Consider the following 15,705-nt stretch of genomic DNA (forward strand, 5'->3'; position numbering starts at 1 on the left):
AAGTCACTTTGTACTAAAGGGAACCGGGGATCTTAGAAAGCTGGCTGCTCGCTGTCAGCGGCAGTAACATACAAGGTGGACCTGGAGCAACTCGTGCCATAAAGTGAGGGAGCTAGCACAGGCTAAGGGGCTCGCTGAAAAGAGCAACCTGATCAAGAGGGGTGATGACTGAAATACATTGAATTCGTAACAGCAGATAAAGCCATCATACTGATAATCAGCAAAACAAAGGTTCTTGGTCACCTCTGTAAGTACCAGGGCCCCAATGCTGAAAACTGACAGAGCACAAAGCAAAACAAAAAAACCCAAGAATTTATTCTGCCTTTCCTACATAAACTGTATTACAAAGAGTAACCAGAGTTACAAGAAAGTTTTCTTCAAAGAGCAGAACGCCAGCTAATGAACCTGGTAATGGGTCCCGGCGACGGCCCTAATGGCTATAGAAATGCTGAGATGGACGGTCAGCAGAGAACTTGTGAACAGACGGAGCAGGCTGACAAGACCTCCCCGGTGACACCACAGGCCAGTCCACGTGAGGCCCTCCTGCCTGAGTCCAGGCACCTCCACACCTCCCCGACTGCACGTGACACGCAGATGAGGAAGGGAGAAGTGGGCTGACAGTTTCAGCCACATATAAATGGCAGGAAAAGGAAGAAAGGAGGGGAAACTGATCCCAGGTTATAAGACACTTCAGAGACATGGTGTAAGGTGTATGATCTTGGTTATCCCGAATTTTTTAAATTACTGTAAAAAGCCACTTTTGAGAAAATTGGGAAAATCTGAGCAAGCACTGGACGTAAGAAGATATTAGGAATTACTGTTTATTTTGTTAAGCGACGTGAGATAACAGTAAAGTTGTTATGTTAAAAGTAAAATCCTTCATCTATCAGGGATACATACTGACATATTTACAGGTGAAATGAGGTGATTTCTGGGACTTTTCCTCTGGAGTATACTAACTAGAACAAAACAAGTAACACAAGAAAAGAAAGGATTTAAGGTGAACAAAGGACTACATGAAAAGCATAACTGGATTTTATAAATTAGATGGCAATAAGAATGACATATGAGCAAGCAAATACAGATTTTTAAAAGTGTCTGCAATGGGGATAATCGAGCACAGCTCTCTGTGCCATGTCACTGCGGACAAGCCACCTGCTGCTCTCTGGTTCTGCCCCAGCTCCGCTCACCCTCGGCTCCAGCCACAGCGGCCACCCTGCTGGGTGCTATGCCAACCCCGCCAAGCCGCTGACTTTCCGAGATGCTCAAATGTTCGCTGAATGAGACTCTGAGCGAGGCTCCAGCCTCAGACAATACTCACCTGAACGTTCTCTCTCACGTACACGGCATAATCATCATTACTCAAGAAATCAGCTCGTTTTTTGTAAGTCTGGCTCTCTGTTACAACAGCACCAGTAGACTACAAAAGATGAAATACATTTTTTAAAATGGTGAACCAGATAAACATAGTTAAAAAGAAAGAAGTGTGTGAAATCTGTAATATTAGAAATGAAGTATGGAATACCGTATTTTCCCTATCAAATTCTTCATTTAAAAAAAGATTAACAATTGTATAACAAGCAGGATAAATCTCAGATGCTAAAAATACAGAAAATTTCTGAGGCATTTGCCAATGAATCACGTGACAGAATTTACTCAGATCAGACGTCAACATGTCATATGAGATATGACTTTTTAATAGCGTCTTCTAGTGGCTTCCCAAAGTCGTGAGATGTTGGAATAGGGTCTGTCTTACGCTAAAGGTAACTGAGGCACAGAAGACCCAGTCAGCACCGAGCTGTTTCCTGGGTGCCTGGAACTGCAGGGAGGCCAGTGGAGCAAGTGCAGAGCGGGGGCACAGGCAGAGGGACAGCACGCGATGTTGGAACAAGGGTCTGTCTTACACTAAAGGTAACTGAGGCACAGAAGACCCAGTCAGCACCGAGCTGATTCCTGGGGTGCCCGGAACTGCAGAGGCCAGTGGAGCAAGTGCAGGGCAGGGGCACAGGCAGAGGGACGGCATGCAGGCAGCACTGACCACAGCGTAGGCCACGTCGTCTACATCCTCCACCAGGTCCTCATCAGAACACTCCTCAGACCCCGTGTCTGCGTCCGAGACATCTGTGACCTGCACGTCAGCGTGGTCCAGCAGCCACCCCACCAAGGCCTCCACGCCTGTGAGCAAGTATACGGTGAGGACACGCGGCCTGACGCTAGCCTTGCAGGAAAACCTACAAACGGGCACACTGCGTGGCACGCCCACACGGACACCACAGTACCTGGCAAGCTGGCAGCATTCCCGGAGGCACCAGCGAGCGACGTCAGCGCAGACTCGATGCTCCTCCTGGGAAACCCCATTTCCATGAGCTGAACCACCACCGGCTGGGCAGGGGCAGGCGGCTGCCTGCGCTTCTTTGCTCGGACGGGGCGCACATGCTGCGCAGGCATGGGTGCCATGGCCTCGCTGCAGCCACAGTCTTCAAACGCTGGGCTCGACGGGCGAGTGGACTCCACGGCCAGACACTGACACACGGCCAGCGCGGCAGCCTGGGAAATGAGGGCACAGCAGGAGGCTGCTGGTCAGGTGACTTACACAAGTCTAAGAATGTGCAAATTACGGACTTCTGCTAGGAACCGCAGTGTGGAAGTACGGAAAATCCAGACTCACATATGCAAGTCTGCTGTGATTTTTTTCAAAGTGATAAAAGCAAACTGGTACTTTAAGGAAACAGACCAGGGAGTTGGGAGATCTATGGCTGGAGCTGGGCTTCCAGTTACTCTCTAGTCTCGACATCCTGTTAAACTTTATGGTTCTAACTTCCTGTGGGGAGGGTATGTAGGGGGCCTATCTTGAAAGATCGCTCTTTTGCACATGGACAGCTGGCTGAAAGGTGTGTGTTCCCACACTGCTGTGGTGGTTTTGTTTTATTTTCCCAAATAAACCCTCTTTTTGATGAACTATCTAAAAGGTTATTTTTGTCCAATTAATAAAGTAAGGCTTTTTTGTATTTTGAAAAATCTGCACAAAGGATGAAAATATCGGGAGAGCCATCACTAGCCAAATGTGGAGTGACAACTGCACTTCAGTACCTTAATACTTCAAAATGTTAGGCTTTCTTTTATATGTAACACTACTCTGGAACAATGCCTTGTGGTCAGGAAATCAGGAAGGATGGTGAAATATTCAGGCAAAGGAGAGAAGATTTCTTGGTAAATAAGAGGGGCGGGCACATCTTGTAATCATGTTAACAATATCAGAAAGGTGATTTCAAACACAGTATTGATAACCTGTTTGCCCAGTAAGTATTTGGAATAAAACTTTACACTTATATAATGCTTAATACATGCCAGACACTATTGCAGTATAGGTGATTTACATCGATTTGCACATTTGAAACTCACATTCACAGATAAGGAAACTTAGGCCTAAGGTCACCTAGTTGGAGTCAGGATTTGAACCCGGGCAGCCTGTCTCTTCACCTGCCTTCCCAGGAGCTACCACTTTGCCGACGGCTAGCCTTTCTAACCAGCATTCGCAGCGGGAACTCAAAGGTCTGTTGTGGAGGTTGCTTGTCCTCAGCAGGGTTAGGGAAGGAGGGTGGCCTAGAGAGCGTGCTCCCGGAACCAAAGTCCAAGGCGTGGGTTCCCACCCGGGAGGGCATCAACACACCTCTTACACAGGCACCGGGGACTACTCCGCACAACAGCCGAGAGCCCTGCCGGCCCACACACGTGGCTGAAGGGAGGTGGCGACCATGAGGGTCAGCAGGGTGGGTTGCAAGAGCCAGAGCGGCCTGGCCCAGAGCAGGCCTGGAAAACTCGAAACCCGGAAGGAATGGTGGATACTCTGGGGCCTGTGTGTGTGTGTGTGTGTGTGTATGTGTATGTGTATAAGTGAATGGATAAAAAGTGTCAAAGACGACAAAGACCACTTTCATACTTAAATGCAGAGGAAAGATCCAAAGTACCATCAGCTCCTGCCTGGCACACGCAGACCCCTCCCCGTGACCAGTGTCCCACTCTGTCCCTTCAGACAAGCCAAAGACAATGCAGACATGGCCACCCAGTCAACTCTGAGGGTTAAACACTGTGCAAGACAAGGGAAACAGTACAGGTAACTGGGATAAGTCCATGAACGTGGCTGCCGTCTTCCCTGATCCACTTGCAATGCTGGCCTCATCTGTAGATGCTCCCATGGGCCCTAGGACTTCCTGTTTGTTTGAATTCAGACTGTGACAGAGGAACTAGGAAGAAATAAGTCCTGTTGAGGTTCCAGTGCTTAGGAGGTGTGGAAAGCCTAGGGTTTTGCTGTGAAGTCTGAATAACATGGAAGGGACAGGCTTCATTCTAACAGCTCACGTTTCAGAATCAGATTGAGCAAGGAGTTCTGGTAATGGGGAGTCAGGCTGTACTGGACTAAGGCTCTGCTTGATAATAACTATGAACTCTGGACAAAAGATTGAAAAAAAAGACTTTTAAAACTGTTTGATGGCCTGAAGAACAGCCAAAGCAATCAAAACTGAACAGGGACAACCCTTGGCCACAAGGAAAGCCAGCAGGCAAGCTGCTGACAGAGGCAGTGTTACTGAGCTGCAGTCAGAGACTGGAATTCAGGTCTACGAGAGCAATCAGAAATGAAGAAGAAACCACAAAATGTGCACACAGACTACCCTCAAACCTGAGGCAGATTCCACGGTTGAGCATGTGTGAGTTTCTGAAGAATGCAGCATGAAGAACAGCTGAAAAGCTAGAGGGAAGTCTACAGCTACCAGTGCAGGGCAGACAGTCTGAGGTCCAAGTCCAACCCCATTGGAGGAAGTTGATCAAGACGTAGAGATGTCACTAAAACCCCAGAAGAGATTCTAAACCCATAGCATTAGAGACCAGGAACCAGAGACCAGGAACTAAGGGCATAAGAGTCTAGAACCAAGCCTCCACAGGACTGAGGAAAAATGCCAAGTACTAAACTATCTGCAAGAATGAAATCTCACATTCTCCAGAGGAAGCTGACAGAAACTAGATACAATGTAACGTCCAAAACATATGGAATACTATAAAAATCATTAGAGATGTGAAGAAGAACCAATAACTGACTACAATCAAGAGAAAAAACCGCCAATAGTAGCAGACCAATAGGTGGCCCAGGTGTTAGAACTAGCAAACAAAAAAATTAACATAACTATCAGAAATATATTTTCAAATGTACAGTAAAAGATATAAAGGGTGAAGAGATGGAAACTATCAGGAAAGCTATAAAACTATAATATAAGAACCTAATGGAAATACGAGATCTGAAAATATAAAATAAAGAACTTCTTGGATGGCTTACAGTAAATTAGACCTGACAAAGCAGAACACTGACCCTAAAAACATCAATGAAATTAACCAAGCTGATTAAACCAAGAGAGAAAGACTTAAAAAAATAAACAGAAAATTTTTTAATACTAATAAGTAGTATTTTAAAAAAGGGGGGGGGCATTCTGGTGGCTCAGGTGGTTGGAGCTCTGCACTCCTAATGCCGAAGGCTGCCGGTTCGATTCCCACATGGGCCAGTGGGCTCTCAACCACAAGGGTGCCGGTTCGACTCAACTCCCGCAAGGGATGGTGGGCTCCACCTCCTGCGACTAAGATTGAACACGGCTCCTTGAGCGGAGTTGCTGCTGAGCTCCCAGATGACTCAGTTGGTTGGAGCGCGTCCTCTCAACCACAAGGTTGCCAGTTCGACTCCGCCAAGGGATGGTGGACTGCGCCCCCTACAACTAGCAACGGCAACTGGACCTGGAGCTGAGCTGCACCCTCCACAACTAAGATTGAAAAGACAACAGCTTGACTTGGAAGAAAAAATCCTGGAAGTACACAATGTTCCCCAATAAAGTCTTGTTCCCCTTCCCCAGTAAAATCTTAAAACAAACAAAAAAAATTAAAAAAAAAAAAGCCCACAGGACAGGAAAAAGTTTAATAGTCAAAAAGTGTCCTAATTTATTGTGGAGGGGGAGAGGGGTATTAAACCAGAGGCATAAATAACCTAAGCACACTGCAGGAGGATGGAAAACACACATAAGCACATCTCAGTCAAACTGCAGAAAACCAAAGAAAAACAGTAAGTACTAAACGCAGCCAGAGGGGAAAGACACTTCCTCCAGAACAGTAAGGATGCTGGTTGAATTTCCATCAGAATCAATGGACACAAAACAATGGAAGAGCTCGCTTTGGTACAGCAGCCCTTCCCATCCCCAAAGGAAAACTCTGTTTGCTTCTAAGTCTCCCTTTAACACTGGGCACCTCCCAGCGTGATTCTGGGTTGCCCAACACAGTCCTAATTGCTCAGTGTCCTCTATCTCTACAAGTGACTGGAGGCAGGGCCACGCTGCAACTCCTTTAACCTGACCTGTCTGTCATCTTAGAGGTTTTCAGACCTAACAAGTAGTTGGCGTTCAGGCCAGGCCAGAGAAGACACTGCACCTTCCTCCCTGCCCAACCCAGGCCCACTATTTCTTGCCTTCTCCCATTGCGCCCCACCATCTCACTCAGGGATAAATGTCACTCATTCCATCAGTTGGCCAGAGGCAGCTGCCTGCTTACTCTGAACCTCAGCTCCCCTGAGGATTTCTATTATTATTATTTTTTTTTTAATTTTAATTTATTGGGGTGACAATTGTTAGTAAAATTACATAGATTTCAGATGTACAATTCTGTATTACATCATCTATAAATCACATTGTGTGTTCACCACCCGGAGTCAGTTCTCCTTCCATCACCATATATTTGATCCCCCTTTACCTTCATCTCCCACCCCCCACCGCCTTACCCTCTGGTAACCACTAAACTATTGTCTGTGTCCATGAGTTCTTGTTTCTCATTTGTTTGTCTTGTTCTTTTGTTGTTTTTGGTTATTTTTATTTTATTTTTTTTAAGGAGGGTGCAGCTCACAGTGGCCCATGCGGGGATCGAACAGGCAACCCTGGTGTTATTAGCACCGTGCTCTAACCAACTGAGCTAACCGGCCAAAAAGGATATCTAGTCCTCCATGTCTCAGGCCTCGAAAGCTCCCGTCGCCCTCAGACTGAGTCACATGTCATCTCTTCTATGGGCCTGTGCCCTCAGCCCCATCCACGAGCTGCTGGGGGAGCACACCACGGTGAGCTCCCAGAGCCTGGCTGCAGCACCGTGTGTCCCAGAAAGCAATGGACTGAGGGAAACAAACCAGCCAGTGCAACACTCTTAGGTCTAATGAGCTGCTTCAGGGGCAGTCTTTCCTGGGAAAAAATCCTCCATGAATATTTGAGTGTTTAACCCATGCTGAATCTAGTTAATTTTTTCAAATGATGCACACAAATTCAAAATCAGGCGAAACTTCAACCCCTTCGTTCTCTACCTAGTATTATAATGTTCTATGACAAACAGATTTTTGACATGTCATTTAAAATTCAGAGTATATCTTTAAGAAAACATACATCTAGAAAAAAAGTGGTTCACAACAAATTGTGTGCCGGACTGTAAGTGCCAAGGATGCCGACTGTACCTCAAGCTCCTGTTTGTCGAATATGGCCTTGACTGGAGACGGCTGGGTGGCCGAGGCCAGCAACTGCTGCAGGAGGATCATGGGAGGCTGCGGCCCTTCAGGAGACAAGTCCCCCAGGTCAGGGGATGAAGCTGCTCCATCATCTGAATTGAAAAACAAAGTACACATGATATTATATATTCAACCACAAACATCTCTGTATTAAAGATAATGCATTGAGCATGTTAAACCGGATATGATTTCTATCCCACCAACCGCGAGACAACAAAACTCCTCAAGGCTCAGGTAGCCAAAAGACACCTAGCCTCTAAAGAAGTTTCCACTCCCTGCTTTTTGCCTCTGTCCTTCATTAGTCCCTCCGTCTCTGTAGAGCCAATGAAAGCCTCCTCCCGGACACCTGCCCTTGACCCAGTTGCTATAGCTTCTCTTTCTTGCTACACACTCCCGGCGTCAGACACCCTTTTCTAGGGCACTCCCGCGTGTCTCTAGCACTGGCTCTTCCTGCTAACCCTCATTCAGACCATGACCGGACACCGATTCCAAACGTGTTGTGTGCTCAGGTGACGTCTTTTTGTCTGCTTTACCCTGAGGCCTGCCCTTCCTGTCTGCCCCAGGCCCACTGACGCCCACTGTCCAGAGCCCACTCAGTCACACATAGCACTTGAGTTGGCTGTTTGGTTTGGTGACAGCTTCAACTAATCCTTGGAAATCTTTCTCTTGCAGGACCAGAGAGTAAACAGTTCAGGTTCACCAGCCACCTGGTCACAGCTACTTCTATGTGCTACTGAACAGGGAAAGCAGCCACAGGTGACATGTAAATGTTCTCATCAAACGTTATAAAACCAGGTGGCCGTGGTAGTCTGTTAAGCCCTGCTCTGGACAGCTCTGTGTGGGGCCCCGCTCTGCCCTGAGTGGGGTGGTGACCTACATTCACGACTGCCGTAGCCAGTCCCCAGGGCTCGCCCACAGTTGTGCATTATCACCCAGGTCCCTGCTGTCTGACACAGAACGAGTCTGCACTTTCGTTAGCTTTACCTCACACTCAGCACGTTAAAGTTAAATTCATAATATCCTCTTCAGATTAAGAAACAAAGAAAAACACCCCACTCACTGGACCTTCTCATTTTTTTAAAGGCACACCTCACTGTCCTCCATATAACAAGCTTGAAACATCAGCCATCTTTGACTTTTCAATGGTTTTCCTTCAAGTGGTCATCTAAAAGCCTACACTGTCACAGAGTCTACTGGAACCTTCTTTTCATTTTTCACACCTTCCCCTGGAAGACACCTTATCACCTGACACAAAAGCAATTCTACCAGCTCCATGATCTCCCTGTTTCAAATACTCCAACACCCCACTAGCTATTTATCGTCCTGAATTATCAGTCCTTATCATGTGGGCTCAGCCACAGCTTTCCAAGTCAGCCTGAAGTCTCACCCTGGTTCCAGACACTGTCACGTGACACCAGTCGGCCCCTCCAGCTTTAGCCCACACTCACCCATAAGTGTTGCGCTCTTTGCAAAGCACAGCACTGGACACTCGTCCAATACTCCCTGCTATGCCTGTGCTCCTCCTGTCCCCTCCCCCTGGACAGAGATTCCTGTCACCTGGCAGCTAGGGTCTGCCACACCCTTCAAAGCCCTCCCCAGCCCTCAGCCGTGGTCTCAGACCACTGGCCTCGGTCAGAGCCATCTGTGTTCGTTCTCTGTCCCCACCCTGACAACAGAGAGTAAGGATCACAAACAAGGACTACCTTGTTCCCCATGACACTTAGCACAATGTCTTTCAATACGTGATCAACACAACTTTGGTTTTTTTCTACTCAAAGTGGTATGAGCTCATTCTAGAAAACTGAAGTAGTACTGAAAGCATAAATAAAGCCAGCTGAAATTCCACTATTTTGGTAAACAGATGAGTCTATGGCATATCTACAAACACATATACCTAGCAACGTGCTTTTCTGTCTGTCATTTTCACGTGTCCATGGCAATGAAATGTACGTGTCATCACTATGAACTGCACCATGGCATCCCACTGCACAAATGCACCAGCTAATAATGGGCGCTTATTGTCTCCAGTTTTCAATGTAAAAACAAGACCAACGAAGGAGCATCTGTGAACATGTGTCTGCATGCCTTTTCGTGTGATCAGTTCCCATAGGTGACTAGCTGGTCAGTCAGAGATAAATAGATGACTGATATAGTTGTATGATAGACAGACAAGAGATAGATGATAGATGGATATAGTAGACAGATACATGACTGATAGATAGATAGATAGATAGGTGGATACACAGATGACAGACAGGACAGAAGATAGAGAGCGATGTGTGCGTGCATTCCTCAGATGCCATCGGATGGTTGTACCCACTTTAATCCCCACTCACGATGTGTTGAAGCCGTGCTCCTCTTCGAGCCTCGAACCACCTGGGTCTTATTAAAGTGCATTCTCATTTCTTAGGTCTGGGGTGCGGCCTGAGAGTCTGTATGGCTGACACGTTCCTACGTGCTGTCAGTGTTGCTGGGCCACGGGCAATCACTGTCCCCGCCCTCCCCGCCAGGTGCCCTCAGTCTCTGTCTCATGATAGTGACGTCATTCATGGCTGGCCGACTATCAGCCAGGCTGCACATTTAGGAGCTACCTCTAGTTGCCCTCTCCGGGTTGCCTGTTCATGGCCTCTGCCCGTTTTTTGTTGGAGAGTCTGCTTTTCTTACAGCTCAGTAAGTGCTGCCATACGAGGGTACCTGTGTGAGCAGCTGTGGCCTCCTGCACCGCCGGCTGCGACAGGATCTGCCTGAGCTGGTCCTGGTGGGATAGCAGTGCACGGCCCGCCTTCAGGATGTACAGCTTTAGCTGCTGGCACCTCAGCAGGTCCAGGTCTACATGTCCTGTGGGAGGAGAAGACTCAGCAGGACAGGCATGCCTGTCGGCCGGAGCCTCTGCTGCCCCGCGGCGAGGAGCTGACCGTGCGAGAGACTGTCAGTGACCGATGACTAGTGTTTCCCAGAGGGGACACTGGTGCTTCTGGGCCAGCAGCCCAGCCTCCCCGTCTCCCTCCCTTCCCGCTCCCCATGCACCTACCCCAATGGCGATGGCTGGGGGTGAGGGTTAAGTGTTAGCTGTTATTATTATTATAATCAAATGCTTCCCAAATTGCTGAAATGTGAACCAGATACCTACGTCACAAACAAAGACTTTCACTTTTTTTGCCAAGACTCCTCCCAAAGGATTGTGTCACTGGCTCACAGCACAGTTCTCTAACTGTGGCACTCACTCCCTGGAGTCTGATCGAGTGGCTACAGCAATGCCTGCAGGCAGACTGAGGAGCCAGCTAAGGAGGTCGCCACACAGACGCGGGCAGAACGGGGAGCATAGTCGTCACCGCACTGTTGCCAAGTGGAACGTGCTGGCGGCCACAGAAGGCGGCTGACATGGGACAGCGGGTAATGGAAACAGCACACAGGTGCCTCTCAATACTGAGCTCGACTACATGGCAGACAGGTTCACTCACTATGACAGAAACAGTGGCTAAGGGACAGGTTAGCTGAATTCTGGACATGCTGTGGTATGCACAAGTGCCCTCCAGCCAGACACGTGAACTGAAGACTCAGATTAAAGGTGGTCACCATCATAAACACAGCATCAGCAACCACAGGAATGGGGAGAAATAGGTGAGAAAAGCCAAGGAGAGAAGGCAGAATGAGACAGAGGTCGCGGAGGAAAGCACAAGGATTTGCATGGGTACACACAGTTACGGAGAAGGGCTCTCCAAGACCGTGCAGGGGCAACGTAAGAAAAACGGAGAGGGCGCGTCCGGATGGCTCAGTTGGTGAGCTTTCAGAGCGTGAGCTTTCAGAGCGTGAGCTTTCAGAGCGTGAGCTTTCAGAGCACGAGCTCTCAACAACAAGGTTGCCGGTTCAATTCCCGCATGGGAAGGTGGGCTGGGCCCCCTGCAACTAAAGATTGAAAATGGCGACTGGACTTGGAGCTGAGTTGCACCCTCCACAGCTAGATGGAAAGACAATGATTTGGAGCTGATGGGCCCTGGAGAAACATACTATTCCCCAATTTAAAAAAATGAAGGAAAAAAAAGACTAAATTTATTTAAAGAAATAGAAAGAAAAATGTAAAGAACAGTATCCAGACCACAGGAAGGAAGAGCTTAAACACAGGTGGACTCGGTCTTAGCCCACTGTCCGCAGACAGAAAGCAAAGCAGGTCCAAACCCCGAGGCCATGCTGGGTCTGGTGGTGACAAAGCTGAGAGCAAAGCCCGTCAAGGGCAGCTGGGCCAGAGTGCCATGGCTGGAGGGTAACAGGGAGGGAGACTGAACACAGACTCCTCTTCACAGCGCCTGCTCAGAACACATGCTGCTGGCCCCAGGAAGCACCAGGAAGCTCGGGGTGCCTCACCTGCCACCCCCAGCATGAAATTATTCTTTGTATTCCCACTCTTCTCAGCACACCAAGGCTCCAAGCCCACGGTAACTCAGCACTGGTCAATCCACCTGAGCCCAGAGACTGGCAGTGACAAGACAACTGTCCACATGACACCAGGAAAGGCTGCAGCTGTTTCATCAAGAAACACCATTGTACTAACCTGCAAAACCTGGTTTAGGTGATTTCTTTATTTTGTGCTTTTCCAGTTTGCTTCCAGCGAGGTTGACCAACTGAGCCCAGACGGAGAGCATGGGCTCAGTGAAGGGCAAGTTGGTGATGCTGAAGGGCACTGCAGGGAGCTGGGAGAGCACAGAAACCGTTAATGTCCAGCAACACAAAACACCAATGTGTTTAAGTTATAACCACCATCAAGAGGCTTAGTTCTGCAACACCTCACACATCTCTAAGTCTCTTCACATCTGAGAATAATGGCTTTAAAAGATGACATTAAAGGAAAGACAGGGACTTACCTGTATAATAAATATAACCTAAATTAATGCTTTTCTTTATGAACTTAACAATTATATCAGGGTGGTGCTTATTTTCTTAGGTATTTTCTATACATTTCAAATTTTCTCCAACATGTATATATTTCTGTAACAATCAAAAACGTGTTTTGTGGAAAAATAGAGTCAGATTGCAACTTAGGTTACATCAAATAATACGGCGCTCACTTTCCCTATGCATTCCAAATTCACAGATCTAAGATGACAGTAGCTGCTATGTAAATCATGTCACTTAACACAATTAGAAATAATTTTCTACATGAAGAAAGGTCACTTTTTAAAAGGAGTCATTTTTAGGTTTTTTAAAAAGTTGAGTTGTTCACCAAAAAATAAACTTCACGAATTCATACTTTAAAATAATTGACAGTGATTTGCAGTCACATAGCACCTGCTCAGTGGCTGTCGCCCTGTTATGTCTTTTGAGGCTAAAACAGGAGAACTGGTAACTTACATAAGGCGGCATAAGGCAAACAGAGGGATGACTGCAGCCGGTTGTGCTGGAGTCGCCAGCTTCCCGGAAGGCAAGCATGACCCACTGGAGGCGCGTTCTCCCAGCGCCCAGCGCCAACCGCAGCCCTTTCCCCGATGCCCTCGCACCCGGCACGACTGCACCTACTGGTTTCAGCTGATTCAATGGGCAAACACGACTCAGCCGCATGTCCGAGAACTGCACAGTGATTCTGCCCTTCGGGGTGATGCGGGTCACGGTGCCCTCTCCGAACTCGTCGTGCATGACCTGGCCGCCCAGGCGCAGGCGGCCGTCAATGCCCCCGATCACAGCCAGGACCGCCATGAGGCCGCCCACGTCTGGGTCCTCAGAGTCGGGCACTCGATCGTTTGCCAGGGCCTGGGGACAGAGACGGCGAGGCTGAGGTCAAGCTGGGCTTTGCGCGCTCGGCAGTCAGCGATGCAGCGGGCATAGCCCAGGTCGCGCTGCAGGCGTGATGGACACCCACCCCAGACGGCTCTGCCCCGCGCGCCGCGGCACGCAGCCGGGCATTGATGTGCGCGCTCACGAGGCCGCGCCACTGGCCCAGCCGGTGCAGCGCGCGCAGCAGTGCCACCGCCTCCTCTGCCAGCGTACTGCTGTGCGTGGCCGTCAGGGACGCCTGTGGCCGGGCCTGCCGCCTCGCCGTGGGGTCTGAAAGAGAGGGAGGAGAGAGGCGCTGGTGGGCCCTGCCCGCGCGGCCAGCCGGGGCGCGGGGCCATGGGCAGGGAGGGCCCACCTCGGAGGAGCGGCGCGTCAGAGGAGCAGGTGGTGAGCAGGCCACCCAGGAAGCCGAACAGCTGCTGCACGAGGCCCTCCATGTCCCTCACCCTGTCCGCCTGGTCCCACGATGGCAGCACCGCCCGCAGCAGGTGCAGCGCCAGGATCTGGCGGGAGGCAAGCAGACGCGAGCGCTGAACATGCACCCTCCACGTGCCGATATTCGTTATTTGAAAATCAATCACAGCCAACTTGATTCACTATATGTGTTGACGGGGTTTAAAAAATTAGCTACATGGCAGACGCAGGAATGCGTTCTTGTCCAGACAATGGCACTGCAGCTACTGTGAAGCAGACGACAGCAGCCAGCAGAACTTGGCCCCTCACAGGGAAGCAAGTTGGCCGCAGCTTGGCGATTTCACCGACTTGAAGTGAGCAAGGAGGCCTGCCTGAAGAAGGCTGCCCTGGGCACCCTGCGAGCTGCCGGTTCGCTTTGGGAGGCCCAGGAGGCGTCACAGGTCACAGGGACGGCCTCGCTGCAGACGTGGGGCACACAGTCCTGCCTGGGGGAGCGGGGGTGGGGCGGTTACCTGCCGCTGCAGCGCGGCGGCTGTGCACGGCGCAGGTCCCTCCACCACTGCCATGAGCAGCGCGATCCACCGTGGGGAGCTGAGCGCGGCGCACATGCGCGGGGTGAGCGCGATGCTGCGCACGAAGCCCAGCGAGCACCAGCCGCGGTGCTGCTCGCGGCGCACCTGCCGGTCTGGAGAAGCTGCAGGCAAGGCAAGAAGACAGCTCAGTCGGCAACGAGGCTCTGGAAGGAGCGCTCGGCAGTCTTGCCCTTTCGGCCACTGGCCACGATGTTTTCAAGAATGAGCAGCTTTGTAAGTGTATCAGTTCCCTGATTAAGTGCGAGGGGCAGACAGAAGGCTTCCGGGTGAGTTCAAGGAACACCTTAGAGCATTTTCACCTCTTTAAATACACGGTGTAGCTCACACTAGTTAAGGAACTGTATCTACTGACAGTTCTGGGCACCAGGGAAATGATCCACAGCTCAAACAGCATAATTTGCCAGAGTGCATTATATTTTTTTAAAATCTCATGTTTTAAATGTCCCCTGTGATGTTTATATTAAATCTGCCCCATGAATTACCAACCCAAGTGTAAGAAGTCTGTGTTAACAGCACAAGACCAAGAGGTTTTCACGAGCTTTATCCAATGAGTCTGATGGGACCGGTCCCTGTCTGCTCCTCCTGGCTCTGGGTCAGCGCCGTCCTCTCCCAGCACAGGCCGAGTGCGGTCACACTATGTGCCCTGCTCAGACTCCACCCCCAGCTCACCTCCCCACGCCTGAGACTACAGGGCCACTGCGTCAGACACCTTTCCCCTGCACTGCCACACTCACGCCCTACCACAACCACATTCACGCTGTCACTTGCACACACATGCTCTCACACCAAACCCACTAACATACAAGTGCTCTCCAGGACACACTCACATGAAACACGTACACACAGCCACACACCCACTTACACACCTGCATACACTCAAACACTTCAGTGCGTTAAACTGTATCCCCCACAATTTGTGTTCACCCAGAACCTCGGAATGACCTTATCTGGAAATAAATTCCATGCAAATGTAATTAAGGTACTGGAATAGGGTGAACCTTAAATCCAATGAAAGTCCTTATAAGAGACAGGAAAGGACACACAGACACAGGGGACACGTCCATGTGAAGACGAAGCACAGACTGGAACGATGTGGCCACAAGCCAAGAAAGCCTGGAGCCACCGGAAGCAGAGCCACCAGAAGGAGAGGCAGGAGGGAACCTCTCCGAGAGCCTTCGGAGAGAGCAGGGCCCTGAAGCACTTTGATCTTGAACTCTGGCCTCTAGACTGTGGGACAGTACATCGCTGGTTTTCAGGCCACCCAGCCTGTGGTCTTTAACATGGCAGCCTGAGCAGACTAAGACAGCTACCAAGTTGGGGCTACATTTTAAGAGCCACCTTAGGAGGCACACACGACAA

General features: G+C 49.6%; 1 protein-coding gene across 2 annotated transcripts in view; it reads right to left on the minus strand.

The window, feature by feature from the left end:
* HERC2 (HECT and RLD domain containing E3 ubiquitin protein ligase 2) overlaps window positions 1–15,705 on the minus strand; it is a 139,585-nt gene that overhangs the window by 55,981 nt on the left and 67,899 nt on the right. For both annotated transcript variants that reach the window (XM_033100308.1, XM_033100307.1), the window contains exons 39-48: window positions 14,266–14,447; window positions 13,695–13,842; window positions 13,425–13,609; window positions 13,085–13,315; window positions 12,123–12,261; window positions 10,268–10,411; window positions 7,523–7,665; window positions 2,280–2,547; window positions 2,039–2,175; window positions 1,322–1,420 (exon numbers count right to left, since the gene is read on the minus strand). In XM_033100308.1, coding sequence (XP_032956199.1) covers window positions 1,322–1,420; window positions 2,039–2,175; window positions 2,280–2,547; window positions 7,523–7,665; window positions 10,268–10,411; window positions 12,123–12,261; window positions 13,085–13,315; window positions 13,425–13,609; window positions 13,695–13,842; window positions 14,266–14,447 — 1,676 coding nt within the window. The remainder of the gene's footprint in view (window positions 1–1,321; window positions 1,421–2,038; window positions 2,176–2,279; window positions 2,548–7,522; window positions 7,666–10,267; window positions 10,412–12,122; window positions 12,262–13,084; window positions 13,316–13,424; window positions 13,610–13,694; window positions 13,843–14,265; window positions 14,448–15,705) is intronic.

This window comes from Rhinolophus ferrumequinum, chromosome 28 (genome assembly GCF_004115265.2).
Source record: "Rhinolophus ferrumequinum isolate MPI-CBG mRhiFer1 chromosome 28, mRhiFer1_v1.p, whole genome shotgun sequence".
In the NCBI taxonomy this organism is placed as follows: Eukaryota; Metazoa; Chordata; class Mammalia; order Chiroptera; family Rhinolophidae; genus Rhinolophus; species Rhinolophus ferrumequinum.